The sequence below is a fragment of the Salmo salar genome, chromosome ssa12 (assembly GCF_905237065.1).
Source record: "Salmo salar chromosome ssa12, Ssal_v3.1, whole genome shotgun sequence".
Lineage (NCBI taxonomy): Eukaryota > Metazoa > Chordata > Actinopteri > Salmoniformes > Salmonidae > Salmo > Salmo salar.
Genome location: NC_059453.1, coordinates 66,790,676 through 66,809,691, shown reverse-complemented (window position 1 = coordinate 66,809,691; position 19,016 = coordinate 66,790,676). Strand labels below are relative to the sequence as shown.

At 46.5% G+C, this 19,016-nt stretch overlaps 1 protein-coding gene across 2 annotated transcripts; it reads left to right on the top strand.

The window, feature by feature from the left end:
• Nucleotides 1-252: 252 nt before the first annotated feature.
• Nucleotides 253-18,746, top strand: smarcc2 (SWI/SNF related BAF chromatin remodeling complex subunit C2). 2 transcript variants are annotated; one of them, XM_045691664.1, is made up of 25 exons: nucleotides 253-390; nucleotides 1,222-1,341; nucleotides 1,461-1,546; nucleotides 1,775-1,850; nucleotides 1,947-2,039; nucleotides 2,889-2,958; nucleotides 3,115-3,184; nucleotides 4,013-4,088; nucleotides 4,499-4,752; nucleotides 4,903-5,027; nucleotides 6,033-6,092; nucleotides 6,239-6,407; nucleotides 10,798-10,869; nucleotides 11,030-11,143; nucleotides 11,274-11,427; nucleotides 11,516-11,635; nucleotides 11,744-11,806; nucleotides 12,024-12,282; nucleotides 12,538-12,699; nucleotides 12,846-12,907; nucleotides 13,060-13,180; nucleotides 13,308-13,471; nucleotides 14,617-14,751; nucleotides 14,847-15,219; nucleotides 15,926-18,746. In XM_045691664.1, exons 1-25 carry the CDS (start codon nucleotides 280-282, stop codon nucleotides 15,988-15,990), a joined length of 3,174 nt encoding a protein of 1,057 aa, XP_045547620.1. In that variant the 5' UTR covers nucleotides 253-279; the 3' UTR covers nucleotides 15,991-18,746. The 2 variants fall into 2 exon arrangements, with proteins under 2 accessions (XP_045547620.1, XP_045547619.1); XM_045691663.1 differs by having other exon boundaries at nucleotides 1,769-1,850.
• Nucleotides 18,747-19,016: the final 270 nt, after the last annotated feature.

The window sequence follows — 19,016 nt, the reverse complement described above, 5'->3', positions numbered from 1 at the left end:
TATATATATATATATTATATATATATATATATATATATATATATATATATATATATATATATTTGTTGTTGTTGGTTTTTTTGGGGGGGGTGGGGGGCGCTGGGTACTAGGTGATATTCCGCTGACTGTGTGAAAGCCCTTTAAACTGTATTTTCTTTATACAACAACACCACTTGCAGTACATTTGCTGCAACTACAGCGGTATTAATGGACCCATTGGCTGCAATGTCATATTTCCACCACGAGGCGGCGGTCGACGTCGACATTCTGCAGACAAAGATGGCGGTGCGGAAGAAAGACGGCGGCCCGAACGTAAAATATTTCGAAGCGTCTGATACAGTCTCGCAGTTCGACAATGTTCGCGTTTGGTTGGGCAAGAATTATAAAAAGGTACTGCTGTTTTTTGTTAATGTAATGAATACATTCATTCATATGATCATAAATGAAAGAGGGCAATTTTAACAGTAGAAGGAGTGGGCAGGCGAGTGAGGGTGTGATGAGATGGGTTGCAGTATAGTCCAGTTGTTTAATCCACACATTCACGAGACGGAAACAAAAGGATGCTGAGGAAACGTCTTGGCAAGTGCCGCGTGATGGACATTTGATATGTTTTAAGTGGATGTTTCTACACCCATTTAGTAGAGGGAAATGAATGGCCTGTGTTGGGGGTTGCTGTTCGGGGGAGGGGAGGGAACCTAGCTAGCTGGCTAGCTAGCTAACGTTAATTTCATGGATTGCAGATGCCTACTCCTGCCAGCGCAAGTGCACAAATCCAGATGTTAAGCTGTTTTTTTTTTTACCGGCGCCTTCGGTTTTCTCTTTCACCCCATTGCACTCCATGGTCTTTTAGGGCAATATATGCGCCATGAGTTTTCATGATCCGACTCCTTTTACCCCCAGATGGTGAGAAGGATTTTCTCATTATAGTGTTGCCAAAAAAGCCATGTCTATTGTCTCAGAGCAAGCGCTCAACCCCACCATTTTCAACATGGGCCAGACAGAAAGAATACAAAGATTCACATTGATGAACCTATAATTTCTTTGACCATCAAATTACCTCTGTTTTTGTTAATTGTACTGTTCCAACTATCAAATATCTATCTAAGATCCACTCACTTACACCATTCTTGAATATATGGGATAATACCAGAATAATGATGATGTGTTACAATGTATATTTATCCTGATATTTCCATGTAAATCCTCTCTCTTGTCCCTCAGTACATCCAGGCGGAGCCCCCCACCAACAAGTCTCTGTCCAGCCTGGTGGTCCAGCTGCTGCAGTTTCAGGAGGAGGTGTTCGGACGACATGTCAGCAACCCACCTCTCACCAGGTTGCCGGTGAGAGAACTTGCATGCACACACATGTGCTCAGGCACACTCACGCACACAATTTACTATTGTGCTTCCCCTATTCCACTATTCTAATAGTGTATCTAACCCTCTGTCTTTCTGTTCAGATGAAGAGTTTCCTGGACTTTAAGTCTGGCGGGGCTCTCTGCCACATTCTGGCTGCAGCCTACAAGTTCAAGAGTGATCAGGGCTGGTAAGAGTTTCATTCTAGCCTGTATATTTTGTTTTGCTCACTACACTTACACCCCCCTCAAATGAGTTTAACCCACTAATTTGTATGGTTCAGAAGTTCTGATTAAGATGAAACCAAATAGACTGATCCTTGAGACGTTTTCATTTTCACAATGATGCATTTTTATTGAAATATTTGATGAGGTTGTGTGAGATTTTTGACTCCTGTCTGTCTTCATGGCAGGCGCAGGTTTGACTTTCAGAATCCTTCTCGGATGGACCGCAATGTAGAGATGTTCATGACTATCGAGAAATCTCTAGTACAGGTCCGTCTGCCCTTGTCTTCCTTGGAAAACTATTTTCTTTGTCTGTGTCGCTCTCTTTTTTTATTTACTCTCTCGTTCTCTGCATCTGTTCATCAGAACAACTGTCTGAGTCGACCAGTGATCTACCTGAGCTCTGACATTGAGGCCAAGCTGCTGGGGAAACTGAAGGACATCATCAAGAGGCACCAGGTAGGCTTTTCTTCACTGACCTAATGACCAAACTGTATGAGTACACAATACAGTACAGCTTCATACAAAACAATACATTACAGTACAGCACAATACAAAACAATATAATACAGCACAATACAGTACAGCACAATACAAAACAATACAATACATTATAATACAGCACAATACAGTACAGCACAATACAATACAATACAGTTCAGCTTCATACAAAACAATACAATACATTATAATACAGCACAATACATTACAGCACAATACAATACAGTTCAGCTTCATACAAAACAATACAATACATTATAATACAGCACAATACAGTACAGAACAATACAAAACAATACAATACATTATAATACAGCACAATACAGTACAGCACAATACAATACAGTTCAGCTTCATACAAAACAATACAATACATTATAATACAGCACAATACATTACAGTACAGCACAATACATTAGAGTACAATACAGTACAACTTCATACAAAACAATACATTACAATAAAGCACAATACATTACAGTACAGCTTCATACAAAACAATACAATACAGCACATTACAGTACAATACAATACAGTACAGCTTCATACAAAACATTACAGTACAGCACAATACAGTACAGCACAATACAATACAGTACAGCTTCATACAAAACAATACATTACAATACAGCACAATACATTACAGTACAGCATCATACAAAACAATACAATACAGCACATTACAGTACAGCACAATGCAGAACAATACAATACAGTACAGCTTCATGCAAAACAATACAATACAGCACAATATAATACAATACAGTACAACACAGTTAAGCAGAGTGTGTTTGCTGTCTCCTGCAGGGCTCAGTGACTGAAGACAAGACGTCCAGCTCCCATGTGGTGGTTCCCATCCCTGCCAGTCTGGAGGAGGGTGAGGCAGTCAGACATTATCAAATGTTATCTGGTGGCCAGAATGTTTGTCCTGACTTTATACCTGGAAAGTGAATTGGTCTAGTAGCTAACTAGACTAATGGATTGATCATAGAGACATTTTTCTCTCTCCCTCTCCCCTCCCCCGTTGGTTCAGAGGAGTGGGTGCGTCCGGTAATGAAGAGAGACAAGCAGGTGCTGCTCCACTGGGGATACTATCCTGACAGGTAGGGACTGTCCGTACTGGGGCCTCAGCCTGACAACGTCAACACAACCTTCGGATAAAGCCTTGTGCAGAACAGGGTGCTCTAACACCATGGAAACTCAGGATGATAATAATAATGATGGATTGGATTTATATAGCGCCTTTTTACATTGGTACTCAAAGCACTTATCATAGTAAGGGGGAAACACACCTCACCCACCTGGGTGATGCATGGCAACCATTGGGTGCCAGAACGCTCATCATACAACAGCTAGCATGGTGAGGAGTGATATATGCCAACTAGGAATGAGGGAGATGATTAAGTGGCCATGATGGAAATGGGGCCAGGTTGGGAATTCTGCCAGGACACCAGGGTTAACACCCCTACTCATACGATAATGGGACCTTTAATGACCAGAAAGAGTAAGGACACCCATTAAACATCCCATCCGACCCGAAAGACAGCACTCTACGCAGGGCAGTGTCCCTTTCACTGCCCTTGGGCATTGGGATTCGATCTTAAGAATAGAGAGAAGAGTGCCCCCTACTGGGCCTCCAGCAGCATCTGGTCTCTCATCCAGGACCAACTCTGCTTAGCTTCAGAAGCAAGCCAGCAGTGGGATGCAGGGTGGTGTGCTGCTGGCCGCATGGCACCATGTGTCTTAAATGTCACCATTTGGGGTGCAGACACATTGAAAGTACACTGACATTTTCTCTGTCCAATACCCACATCTCCTTTACCATTTGAGTTCCACACTGTTTTCTCAGCTTGTGTTATAGCACCATGTTTTGACACGTGGTGCACTAGACACATTAGTCTAACCTCTGACCTCTGTCCCCTGCTGCTCAGCTATGACACCTGGATCTCAGCCAGTGAGGTGGAGGCTGCTGTGGAAGAAGCGCCCAGCCCAGAGAAACCCAGGAAGGTCGGCAAACACATCCTTCCTTCTTCTCTTTCTGTGTCTATCTGTGACTTTCTGTGTGAGCTGATAGATAAGGGGACGGGGCTGTACCATACTGAACAAATGGCGGGAAACAACGCAATTGTGCATTAGAAGACACATTGTTTGTTGATATTTGTTGCTTACTGCATACATTTTTAATAAACAGTACGTTCTAAATAGTATGTAGTACGTTGAGTACACAGAATGTTGTTTTAGTAAGTACTAAGCAAGACAGGTTTCAGACACGTCCTCTCTCTCTCTTCCCCTCTCTTTAAGTCTCTATTTTTCTCTCGCTCTTTCTTCCTCTCCTCTCTTTCTGTTTGTGTTTTTTTTATAGCCAACATATAACATTTTGCTACATTAAATTAACACCATATAAACTCTGTCTTCAGGTCCATGCCAAGTGGATCCTGGACCTGGACCAGTTTAATGAGTGGATGAATGAGGAGGACTATGAGGTGGGGGAGGGGGGGCCCAAGAGGAAGAGGATCTCAGCTAAGACCCTGACGGATGAGGTCACCACCCCAGGGGACGAGCGTCGTGACAAGAAGCCCGGCAGTGCCAAGAAGAGGAAGCGCTCGCCCTCCCCCTCGCCCACCCCACCACCCCAGGAGAGCAAGAAGAAGAACACCAAGAAAGGGTGTGGGTGTGTTACCCTTTGTTTACTACTGTGTTGGGAGACCTGTAGATTGCTGAAATACACAATGACTAAGAAATATAAGCCTTAAAATGATATACACATAATGGTGTGTGTGTGTGTGTGTGTGTGTGTGTGTGTGTGTGTGTGTGTGTGTAGGCCCACCACCCCGTACACTAAGTCTAAGCGAGGCCAGAGAGAGGAGGAGCCGGAGGATCTGACTAAAGATCTGGATGAACCATCACCTGTACCTGCAGTGGAGGAGGTCACCCTACCTAAGACAGGTACACACGCTCACACACGTGTATATATATATATACACACACACTTACACATACACTTTATTACCTAAGATTTAGACCTCCTGATATTTACATTGGTTGAAACATTAGTATTCGTCATCATTGTGAGGGGTTGAACTGAAGTGTTGTATCACAGGTAATGCAACTCTCTCCCCCCACACCCCTTTCTCTCTCTCCCCCCACACCCCTTTCTCTCTCTCCCCCCACACCCCTTTCTCTCTCTCCCCCCACACCCCTCTCTCTCTCTTTCTCTCTCTCCCCCCACACCCCTCTCTCTCTCTTTCTCTCTCTCCCCCCACACCCCTTTCTCTCTCTCCCCCCACACCCCTCTCTCTCTCTTTCTCTCTCTCCCCCCACACCCCTTTCTCTCTCTCCCCACACCCCTTTCTCTCTCTCCCCCACACCTCTCTCTCTTTCTCTCTCTCCCCCCACACCCCTTTCTCTCTCTCCCCCACACCCCCTTTCTCTCTCTCCCCCACACCTCTCTCTCTTTCTCTCTCTCCCCCCACACCCCTCTCTCTCTCTTTCTCTCTCTCCCCCACACCCCTTTCTCTCTCTCCCCCACACCCCTTTCTCTCTCTCCCCCACACCTCTCTCTCTTTCTCTCTCTCCCCCCACACCCCTTTCTCTCTCTCCCCCACACCCCTTTCTCTTTCTCTCCCCCCACACCTCTCTCTCTTTCTCTCTCTCCCCCCACACCCCTTTCTCTCTCTCCCCCCCCACACCTCTCTCTCTTTCTCTCTCTCCCCCCACACCCCTCTCTTTCTCTCTCTCTCCCCCCACACCCCTCTCTCTCTTTCTCTCTCCCCCCCACACCTCTCTCTCTTTCTCTCTCTTCCTCTCTCGCTCCCCCCCACACCCCTCTCTCTTTCTCTCTCTCTCCCCCACACCCCTCTCTCTCTCTCTCTCCCCCCACACCTCTCTCTCCCTCTCTCTCTCTCTCCCCCATACCCCTCTCTCTCTCTGTGTGTGTGTGTGCATGTGTAGCCAACACTAAGAAAGACTCTGAGTCAACACCAGTAAAGGGAGGTACCATGACAGACCTGGGTGAGTTCCCTGAACAACTTAATAAGTTCTCAGTGTATACGCTGTCTGCAGGATGAGGTCACTTCTCACTATATTTTAGCTTACTCCATCCTTTATCTGTCCCCTGATCTGTATTTTCACTCTCTCCTCTTTTATCTCTTGAACAGATGAGCAAGAGGATGAATCCATGGAAACTGCAGGAAAGGAGGAGGAGGAGGGCTCTCCGAGTGTGAAGGGAGAGCCGGTGAAAGGGTCGGACCTTCATGAGGACAACGTGACCGAGCAGACGCACCACATCATTATCCCCAGCTATGCTGCCTGGTTCGACTACAACAGGTAGGCTACACATCATTATCCCCAGCTATGCTGCCTGGTTCGACTACAACAGGTAGACTACACATCATTATCCCCAGCTATGCTGCCTGGTTCGACTACAACAGGTAGGCTACACATCATTATCCCCAGCTATGCTGCCTGGTTCGACTACAACAGGTAGACTACACATCATTATCCCCAGCTATGCTGCCTGGTTCGACTACAACAGGTAGGCTACACATCATTATCCCCAGCTATGCTGCCTGGTTCGACTACAACAGGTAGGCTACACATCATTATCCCCAGCTATGCTGCCTGGTTCGACTACAACAGGTAGGCTACACATCATTATCCCCAGCTATGCTGCCTGGTTCGACTACAACAGGTAGGCTACACATCATTATCCCCAGCTATGCTGCCTGGTTCGACTCACAACAGGTAGGCTACACATCATTATCCCCAGCTATGCTGCCTGGTTCGACTACAACAGGTAGGCTACACATCATTATCCCCAGCTATGCTGCCTGGTTCGACTCACAACAGGTAGGCTACACATCATTATCCCCAGCTATGCTGCCTGGTTCGACTACAACAGGTAGACTACACATCATTATCCCCAGCTATGCTGCCTGGTTCGACTACAACAGGTAGGCTACACATCATTATCCCCAGCTATGCTGCCTGGTTCGACTACAACAGGTAGACTACACATCATTATCCCCAGCTATGCTGCCTGGTTCGACTACAACAGGTAGGCTTCACATCATTATCCCCAGCTATGCTGCCTGGTTCGACTACAACAGGTAGGCTACACATCATTATCCCCAGCTATGCTGCCTGGTTCGACTACAACAGGTAGGCTACACATCATTATCCCCAGCTATGCTGCCTGGTTCGACTACAACAGGTAAACTACACATCATTATCCCCAGCTATGCTGCCTGGTTCGACTACAACAGGTAGGCTACACATCATTATCCCCAGCTATGCTGCCTGGTTCGACTACAACAGGTAAACTACACATCATTATCCCCAGCTATGCTGCCTGGTTCGACTACAACAGGTAGGCTACACATCATTATCCCCAGCTATGCTGCCTGGTTCGACTACAACAGGTAGGCTACACATCATTATCCCCAGCTATGCTGCCTGGTTCGACTACAACAGGTAGACTACACATCATTATCCCCAGCTATGCTGCCTGGTTCGACTACAACAGGTAGACTACACATCATTATCCCCAGCTATGCTGCCTGGTTCGACTACAACAGGTAGGCTTCACATCATTATCCCCAGCTATGCTGCCTGGTTCGACTACAACAGGTAGGCTTCACATCATTATCCCCAGCTATGCTGCCTGGTTCGACTACAACAGCTAGGCTTCACATCATTATCCCCAGCTATGCTGCCTGGTTCGACTACAACAGGTAGGCTACACATCATTATCCCCAGCTATGCTGCCTGGTTCGACTACAACAGGTAGGCTTCACATCATTATCCCCAGCTATGCTGCCTGGTTCGACTACAACAGGTAGGCTACACATCATTATCCCCAGCTATGCTGCCTGGTTCGACTACAACAGGTAGGCTACACATCATTATCCCCAGCTATGCTGCCTGGTTCGACTACAACAGGTAGGCTACACATCATTATCCCCAGCTATGCTGCCTGGTTCGACTACAACAGGTAGGCTACACATCATTATCCCCAGCTATGCTGCCTGGTTCGACTACAACAGGTAGGCTACACATCATTATCCCCAGCTATGCTGCCTGGTTCGACTACAACAGGTAGGCTACACATCATTATCCCCAGCTATGCTGCCTGGTTCGACTACAACAGGTAGGCTACACATCATTATCCCCAGCTATGCTGCCTGGTTCGACTACAACAGGTAGGCTACACATCATTATCCCCAGCTATGCTGCCTGGTTCGACTACAACAGGTAGGCTACACATCATTATCCCCAGCTATGCTGCCTGGTTCGACTACAACAGGTAGGCTACACATCATTATCCCCAGCTATGCTGCCTGGTTCGACTACAACAGGTAGGCTACACATCATTATCCCCAGCTATGCTGCCTGGTTCGACTACAACAGGTAGGCTACACATCATTATCCCCAGCTATGCTGCCTGGTTCGACTACAACAGGTAGGCTACACATCATTATCCCCAGCTATGCTGCCTGGTTCGACTACAACAGGTAGGCTACACATCATTATCCCCAGCTATGCTGCCTGGTTCGACTACAACAGGTAGGCTACACATCATTATCCCCAGCTATGCTGCCTGGTTCGACTACAACAGGTAGGCTACACATCATTATCCCCAGCTATGCTGCCTGGTTCGACTACAACAGGTAGGCTACACATCATTATCCCCAGCTATGCTGCCTGGTTCGACTACAACAGGTAGGCTACACATCATTATCCCCAGCTATGCTGCCTGGTTCGACTACAACAGGTAGGCTACACATCATTATCCCCAGCTATGCTGCCTGGTTCGACTACAACAGGTAGGCTACACATCATTATCCCCAGCTATGCTGCCTGGTTCGACTACAACAGGTAGGCTACACATCATTATCCCCAGCTATGCTGCCTGGTTCGACTACAACAGGTAGGCTACACATCATTATCCCCAGCTATGCTGCCTGGTTCGACTACAACAGGTAGGCTACACATCATTATCCCCAGCTATGCTGCCTGGTTCGACTACAACAGGTAGGCTACACATCATTATCCCCAGCTATGCTGCCTGGTTCGACTACAACAGGTAGGCTACACATCATTATCCCCAGCTATGCTGCCTGGTTCGACTACAACAGGTAGGCTACACATCATTATCCCCAGCTATGCTGCCTGGTTCGACTACAACAGGTAGGCTACACATCATTATCCCCAGCTATGCTGCCTGGTTCGACTACAACAGGTAGGCTACACATCATTATCCCCAGCTATGCTGCCTGGTTCGACTACAACAGGTAGGCTACACATCATTATCCCCAGCTATGCTGCCTGGTTCGACTACAACAGGTAGGCTACACATCATTATCCCCAGCTATGCTGCCTGGTTCGACTACAACAGGTAGGCTACACATCATTATCCCCAGCTATGCTGCCTGGTTCGACTACAACAGGTAGGCTACACATCATTATCCCCAGCTATGCTGCCTGGTTCGACTACAACAGGTAGGCTACACATCATTATCCCCAGCTATGCTGCCTGGTTCGACTACAACAGGTAGGCTACACATCATTATCCCCAGCTATGCTGCCTGGTTCGACTACAACAGGTAGGCTACACATCATTATCCCCAGCTATGCTGCCTGGTTCGACTACAACAGGTAGGCTACACATCATTATCCCCAGCTATGCTGCCTGGTTCGACTACAACAGGTAGGCTACACATCATTATCCCCAGCTATGCTGCCTGGTTCGACTACAACAGGTAGGCTACACATCATTATCCCCAGCTATGCTGCCTGGTTCGACTACAACAGGTAGGCTACACATCATTATCCCCAGCTATGCTGCCTGGTTCGACTACAACAGGTAGGCTACACATCATTATCCCCAGCTATGCTGCCTGGTTCGACTACAACAGGTAGGCTACACATCATTATCCCCAGCTATGCTGCCTGGTTCGACTACAACAGGTAGGCTACACATCATTATCCCCAGCTATGCTGCCTGGTTCGACTACAACAGGTAGGCTACACATCATTATCCCCAGCTATGCTGCCTGGTTCGACTACAACAGGTAGGCTACACATCATTATCCCCAGCTATGCTGCCTGGTTCGACTACAACAGGTAGGCTACACATCATTATCCCCAGCTATGCTGCCTGGTTCGACTACAACAGGTAGGCTACACATCATTATCCCCAGCTATGCTGCCTGGTTCGACTCACAACAGGTAGGCTACACATCATTATCCCCAGCTATGCTGCCTGGTTCGACTACAACAGGTAGGCTACACATCATTATCCCCAGCTATGCTGCCTGGTTCGACTACAACAGGTAGGCTACACATCATTATCCCCAGCTATGCTGCCTGGTTCGACTACAACAGGTAGGCTACACATCATTATCCCCAGCTATGCTGCCTGGTTCGACTACAACAGGTAGGCTACACATCATTATCCCCAGCTATGCTGCCTGGTTCGACTACAACAGGTAGGCTACACATCATTATCCCCAGCTATGCTGCCTGGTTCGACTACAACAGGTAGGCTTCACATCATTATCCCCAGCTATGCTGCCTGGTTCGACTACAACAGGTAGGCTACACATCATTATCCCCAGCTATGCTGCCTGGTTCGACTACAACAGGTAGGCTACACATCTACGCGTCTTTCCCGACCATCAATGATGTCTGTTTGACCTCTTTCTGTGTTTTCCAGTGTCCATGCTATCGAGCGTAGAGCCCTCCCAGAGTTTTTCAACGGCAAGAACAAATCCAAAACCCCTGAGATGTGAGTAAACACATGCTAACATAATGTTATTATTATTATTACACATACCTAGCTTAATACACATGTACACTCCTCTGTGTTATACAGAGACCAACAGCTTTGGAATTTGGAGTAACTTAGCTGCATAACCAATGACAAGAGTCTCTCTTTCTCTTCACAGTTACCTGGCCTATAGGAACTTCATGATTGACACTTACAGGCTGAACCCGCAGGAGTACCTCACCTCTACCGCCTGTCGTAGGAACCTGGCCGGAGACGTGTGCGCCATCATGAGGTCGGGAGGACTCAGTGCACACAGGACATTTACCACAGTCGCATTGTCTTTTCATCTATGGCATGCAGTAATATTTACCTATTCCATTTATCCCTCTCTCCTCTTCGTCTTCCTCTCTCCTCTTCCTCAGGGTGCATGCGTTCCTGGAGCAGTGGGGTCTGATCAACTACCAGGTGGACTCCGAGAGCCGGCCCACCCCCATGGGCCCCCCGCCCACCTCCCACTTCCACGTCCTGGCTGACACCCCTTCCAGCCTGGTGCCCCTGCAGCCCAAGGCCTCCCAGGTACACAGACAGGTTGTTTCTATATTTTGGTTCTAGATGCCTCTCTATTTGACTGTAGCTTCACTCCACTTCTCTCTGTCCCCTCCAGACTCCGGCAGCCCAGCAGATTCTGTCCTTCCCAGACAAGGTGAAGGAGAAGCAGCCAGCCGACCTGCAGAACTTTGGCCTGAGGACAGACATGTACAGCAAGAAGACTGGGCCTCCTAAGGTATGGCTCTGAACACTGCAGGACTGATGAGGATCATAGTGCACTGTGTAGCTATCTATAAAGAGTAGTGAGGTGTGTTACGGGGATGCTACTTCTTCCTGTCTGCAGAGTAAGACTGCTGCCAGCGCCATGCGAGACTGGACCGAACAGGAGACACTACTGCTGCTAGAGGTAACTAACAGCACAGCTCTGTCTCATCCCCTTTATTACCATTCAATAGAATGCCCTTTACAGCCAAATAAACTTGAAACGGTGTTGAGAGGATCGACAACAAAAACACACAAAGAACTTATCTGAAAATGTAACCTAGGGCTTAATATGACATCCTTATTAATATCAATCATATCATCCCCTCCTCTCCTCTCTCCCCCCCCTCCTCTCCCCCCAGGGTCTAGAGATGTACAAGGATGACTGGAACAAGGTGTCGGAGCATGTGGGCTCACGCACCCAGGACGAGTGTATCCTGCACTTCCTGCGTCTGCCCATCGAGGACCCATACCTGGAGGACACGTCCTCGTCCCTGGGCCCCCTGGCCTACCAGCCCGTCCCCTTCAGCCAGGCAGGCAACCCCGTCATGAGCACCGTGGCCTTCCTGGCGTCCGTGGTGGACCCCCGCGTGGCCTCCGCAGCCGCCAAGTCTGCCCTGGGTGAGAGGTCAACTCACTAAATAACCGTCGGATCACACAGAGTACAGGCTGGCCTGATTTGTGTCAGAGCTGTTTAGTTAACCTTTATTTACCAGGAAGTGTCTTGGAAGTTTTGGATCTTTTTTTTTTTCTCCAGAGATACTTTTTAGAGGTGGCATGTGTATTTGCTGTAGCCTTCAGAACCAACTCCCTGCTTCTTTCACCACTGTTCATTCTCTCTCTTTTCCTTCCCCCCTCTCGCTCTCTCTCTCTCAGAGGAGTTTTCCCGTATGAAGGAGGAGGTCCCAGCAGCACTGGTGGAGGCCCATGTGAGGAGGGTGGAGGAGGCAGCGCGGACCAGTGGCAGACAGGACCCCCTCTACGGCCTGGAAGGCAGCGGCATCGCAGGCACCAGCCTGGAGGAGGGAGAAAAACCTGGTACAGATTCCATCTACTATTATCTAAAACTATAGTTGTCTTTGGTCATATTTCCATGTATGTCAATGAAGGGGAAATGAGTTTCCGGTGGGGTGCACATAGGACACTAGGCTTGTTGACAACTCATGTCTTTTCTCTTCCTCCAGAAGAGAGCAGTGAGGAGAGTAAAAGTGACAGCCAATCCAGTGAGGAGAAGAGGGAGACCAAGGTATGGTGCCTTTAGGACTTCTACTTTACTTGTGTTTGTGTGGTCGAGTCTTCTGAAACCAGCTACGCTCTGGGTCTGAATTGTCTAGGTTGTGATGATTTATACTCAAGTGTTGACCATTGTCCTTGTCCCCGTCCCCATGGTGATAACAGGAGAACAAAGAGGGAGCCATGGAAGAGGGGGAGAAGCAAGGAGAAAACGGGAAGAAGGAGGAGGAGAGAGGGAGAGAGGGAGAAGGAGAGGGAGAGACTGAGAAGACAGACTCGGAGATGGGTAATGTTTATGTCTGTGACTGATTTTGAATGTATCTTTATAAACTTTGTAAAATAGTCAAGTTTGTCTCTTGTTTTTTACAGACACTTAATTATGTGTGACTTCTATGTTTCCCTCTCTGCATTAGGTGATGGAGAGAAGGAGAAGGAAGGGAAGGAGGGCTCTGAGGAGGGCCAGAGAGAAGGAGAGAGTGAGGGAGAGAGGAAGGCGAAGGTGGAGCGGGATGTGGGAGAGGGGAACCTGGCTACCGCTGCTGCCTCCGCCCTGGCTGCTGCTGCCGTCAAAGCCAAGGTCTGACCTCTGACCCGTGTTTAGCATGATGCCCCTAACCACAGATCTAGGATGAGGGGCTGTATGTATCAAACTTCTCAGAGCAGGAGTGCTGATCTACAGGTGTAGGATCTTAATTCGATCACTATTTTGTTGCTGAGGATTTTCTTGCACAGCAGCGTGCTTGAGGTTTTGAAAAGGCTTCTAAAGTTTGTAATTTCCACTTAAAAATGTCAGACTTGATTTGCCCTAATGAAAAATGCATCAACCCCTACAAAAAAGGTCCATTAATTATAATCACAGTTCTTGTTGCTGCAGGATCCATTTCCTGCTGTAGCAAACTGGCTGAAATTAAGATCTTACATCTGTAGGGTCAGTTTTCCCTTTGGGATCATAATGAATAAGATGTTATTTTTTTATTTTATTTCACCTTTATTTAACCAGGTAGGCCAGTTGAGAACAAGTTCTCATTTACAACTGCAACATGGCCAAGATAAAGCAAAGCAGTGCGACACAAACAACAACATAGAGTTAGTTACACATGGAATAAACAAGCGTACAGTCAATAACACAATAGAAAAAAGAAAGTCTATATACAGTGTGTGCAACTGGTGTGAGGAGGTAAGGCAATAAATAGGCCATAGTAGCAAGTAATTACAATTTAGAAGATTAACACTGGAGTGATAAATGAGCAGATGATGATGTGCAAGTAGAAGTACTGGTGTGCAAAAGAGCAGAAAAGTAAATAAAAACAATATGGGGATGAGGTAGGTAGATTGGATGGTCTATTTACAGATGGACTATGTATAGCTGCAGTGATTGGTTAGCTGCTCGGATAGCTGATGTTTAAAGTTAGTGAGGGAAATATAAGTCTCCAGCTTCAGCGATTTTTGCAATTTGTTCCAGATTACATTAGGATGCACCTGATCCTAGATCAGCTCTCCTAGCCAACCGCCAGGGGTTAAATCATATCTGACCCTATCTGTTTCTCATACTGATTATCAACCAGGGATTGTTCAATATGTCTGTGCCATTTCACATGAAAAGATGACTCGCATCCATACTTCTCTCTCTTTCTTGATCTCCCCTATACATCTTCTCTCCCCCTCCGTCTCCATTTCTGTCTCCCCCTCCATCCTTCTCTATCTGTCTGTCTCTCTCCATAGCACCTGGCTGCGGTGGAGGAGAGGAAGATCAAGTCTCTGGTGGCTCTGCTGGTGGAGACTCAGATGAAGAAGCTGGAGATCAAACTTAGACACTTTGAAGAGCTGGAGACCATCATGGACCGAGAGAGGGAGGCGGTGAGTCAGGGAGAAGTGAAGGGTTATGGGGGATGTAGTTTAAGTAGACTTGTTGGTTGGAGTGCGCATATACATGTGTGTGTGTGTGTGTGTAGTTGGAGTACCAGAGGCAGCAGCTGCTGGCAGACCGTCAGTCGTTCCACATGGAGCAGCTGAAGTATGCAGAGATGAGGGCGCGTCAGCAGCACTTCCAACAGATCCAGCAGCACAGCCAGACTGGAGGCCCACACTCCGCCCCGGCCCCCACTGGCCCTCCACCCCAGGGCCCCTCAGCCACCCAGTCCCAGCCAACCCTCAGTACCCCTGCACCACAGCCAGCTCCCAGCCCAGCACCCCCTACCAGCTCCATCCCTTCCTCTGTCCAGCCCGCGGAGCCCCAGCCGCCCCCCAGTGGTCCTCACACCTCACCTCCCCGCCCGCCAGGCCAGCCCCCCACGGCCCACTCCAGCACCACCCCAACACTCCACGGTGAGTCACACTTTGTGTTATCGAACTGCAAATTCAGTATTTAACTCATACTGTACAAAAGTAATAACGTGGGCCTACTGAGTAGCGCAGCGGTCTAAGGCACTGCATCGCAGTGCTAGCTGCGTCACTACAGATCCTGTTTCGATCCCAGGCTGTTTTGCAGCCGGCCTCAACCGGGAGACCCGTCAAGCGGCGATTGGCCCAGCGTCGTCCGGGTTAGGGGAGGGTTTGGCCGGCCGGGTTGTCCTTGTCCCATCACGCTCTAGCAACTCCTGTGGCGGGCCGGGTGCAATGCGCGCTGACACGGTCGCCAGGTGTACAGTGTTTCCTCCGACACATTGGTGTGGCTGGCTTCCGTGTTAGGCGGACATTGTGTCAAGAAGCAGTGCGGCTTGGCGGGGTCATGTTTCGGAGAACGCACGGCTCTCGACCTTCGCCTTTCCTGAGTCTGTATGGGAGTTGCAGCGATGAGACAAGACTGTAACTACCAATTTGGACACCACAAAGTTGGGGAGAAAAAGGGGTTAAAAATAAATAATAATCATGTGAGCCACTGGAATCAACTTGAACTTTACTGTGACTTTTTTTTGTTGGTGTGTGTGTGTGTGTGTGTGTGTGTGTGTGTGTGTGTGTGTGTGTGTGTGTGTGTGTGTGTGTGTGTGTGTGTGTGTGTTTTACACATCTTATTCTCTTTTCTTGAACCCAGAGCCTAGTGCCCCTCTACCTGAGGATACACACCACTCCTCAGCCCCAGTTCCCCCTCCACAGTGAAAAGAAAGAGAGGGAGGGAGAGGAGAGAGGGAAGAAGAGAGCGAGAGAAGGGTCCTGGCAAACTGAATGACATTGACCACTTTGTACCTATGAATCCTGCCTGTTTCATCTAAAAATGAAGAAGTCAAACTGAAGGACATATAACAAACTTTGATCATGTTTAACATTTTGAACGATTTACATGAGAAAGAAAAGCAAAACAAGAACATTTCACTGAAGTCTACCTTACCTTACCAGAGTGACTATAAAGATCCCCTCAACTAAACCTATGTGTTACCTTACCAGAGTGACTATAAAGATCCCCTCAACTAAACAAGAAAATACCAATGAAGAACTTTGTCGGTTTTCAAACTAACAGTCCCCCAGTCATTTTTCCAGACATAAGTTGCCTAATGACTTTCACCTTTCACATCAGAGCCCAAGGTTAAACCAAGAGAGTATGGTCATGTAAATACACCACTTGACCTGAGGATATGAAGAGAACTTAAAGACTTGTCTGAGCAGTCCTTTGACCAGTGGTGCTTTGGTGCTTTCGTTTCCTGTTATAGTTTACTGAAGTCAGATGTCCTACCATGTTCCCAGAGGTACCTACCTACCTATTCACCCACGGTACCCCTGGTAGGAATTTATAAAAGAGAAAAAAAGATTTGCACTTTGAAAAGATGTTTCCCCGGTGGCCATATCTAGAGACATGAAGCATTATTAATGGCTCTATTCAATCCGCGTCGCAGAAGTTCAGCGTTACGGCGTGATTGAAATGTAAAGGCAATGTTAGCGGAGACTGCATTCACAGTAAACACTGCATATGTCAGCTCAATCGGAAATGACCTTTACATTTCTATCGCGCAATCTGTAACACTTCAGCAATACAGATTGAATAGAGCCCTAACTCAATTGACCTGAAGCACTTAGCTGCTCTCTTGTTTTGAACTTTTACTACGATGTCATAGTTTCCAAATATGAGATTCTCAGTCCTAGGTCACCTTATTTCATTGGATTGGCTGCTTGTTGCCCTATGTGTGTGAATGTGCTGTTATAGAGCATTGGGGTTGGTCTGTTGGTTAGATGTATCCTAAACTAAAACAAAGTATGTGTTAGGGAAATGAAAAAGGATGAACGAATGGTATTACTCTTTTGTAATGATATGTATTCCACTTGGAGACCGTCTCATCTTGCCCTACTGCCATTTGTTATTAAGACTATGTACTGTAAACTGGATTTTCTGTTACAAATGTTTCACTCCAATTGGAACAGAAAATCCCTCCATGACTGAGCATTAGAAACCACTTAAAGTATTGATGAAGGGCCACACCCCCAGAGTCAGAGTGCCCTCTAGGACACAATGTCCTAAAAGGCCTTATTTGAACTGTATTTTGAGCTCGATTCAATCCATATAGCAAATGTTCAGCGTTACGGTGTGATTGAAATGTAAAGGCAATGTTAGCGGAGACTGCATTCACAGTAAACACTGCATATGTCAGCTCAATCGGAAATGACCTTTACATTTCTATCGCGCAATCTGTAACACTTCAGCAATACAGACTGAATAGAGCCCTTTGTTTTTTAAGTTTAAGATCTGAAGCACTTCTGAAACAGTTGCACATGCTCAGAGCAGAGCATAAGTCTAGCAGTAACTGCACAAATAAGATGGTGTTTGTCAGCATATCCAGTATGGCTAGTCAGTATCAGTGAATCATACCATTGTAGAGATTATACTCTAAAACAATTACTGGATATAGCTCTGGAAGAACCTTATTGGCAACTTCAAAGATAACAGGCATCACCATCACAACTCTGTTAATTTTTTTTATGTTTGCAATTTTCTCCATATGAGTTTGTGGGGTGAAGCCAGAGGTGTGGACATTTGGAAATTCACAGATTTTTATAGTTTGTTTTGTGTTTTCCAATGACCTGTCCAACTAGCACGAAGCTGTTAGTGTGATGGAAGTGGCTTTAATGTTACAAAATAACTTTCTAATTCAAGGAATCTGAGAAGTCAGTTCAGCTTGCAGAGGAGAATTGTGTCCTTTAATATCTGTAAACAATATCTTCTCTATGTATCCTATCTATTTTTATAATATTTGACTGTCGGGTTTTCCAGTTTTGTTTCTTTGATATTATTGTTTGCATTTTATTGCTGTATTTCATTATCTTGTAACCTCTAATCCCCTCCCTCATTGTCATGTGCGTGATCCTGATAGGCCTCCATGACCTTTCAATCAGTGTGACTGTGAGCATGGGTGTGTTTCCCCCAGTGTTCCTTCAGTTCAGTTCCAACCAACCCCCTTGTGCCATTGTTTTGAATTGTTACAAAGGCTGAGGAATTGGGATGCTCATTGTTCTCATACAGAAGTACAAAATGACGACACAGCAACACATCACACAAACCCACTCCTCTGACAGTGTCGTACATATACTTCGATAATAAAACTTGTGTCCAGATAGCCAGTGTTAGAAACTTCACTACAGTCGTGACCATGGATGGACTGCTTTGGTCTCTGTTATTGCATTGTGTGGATTTCGTGATATGAAATACATGTTCAGTTTCTTGTTTCTGTTAGTTTTTCATGATTGCTAACGATAACAATGATTGCATTGATTATACAGTAGAAATGAACCTTTCCTCAGTCAAACTGTTGTCAAATTAGTGTCAACAGTTGCTCTGCAGTTCGAATTGAATTAAAAAAATATATATATGCGAAGGTTTTACTTACAATTTTTTGGGGAAAATCAAATAAATGAAGATGTGACGTGTATAGTTTGGTCATTGTTGCTACAGTGGGGATCACAATTATTGACACCCTGGATAAAGATCAGCAAAAATGACTGTATAAAAGAAATAATTCAAATACTGAGCTGTATTGTATGCAACATATTTGTTTTTAATTATTTTATACTAATACAATTGCTCAAAGAAAGAGATTTTGTTTAAAGGCCCTGTGCAGTCAAAACTGATTTTTCCTACGTTTTTTTTTTATATATATATTTCCACATTGAGGTTGGAAAAATACTGTAAAACTGTGGAA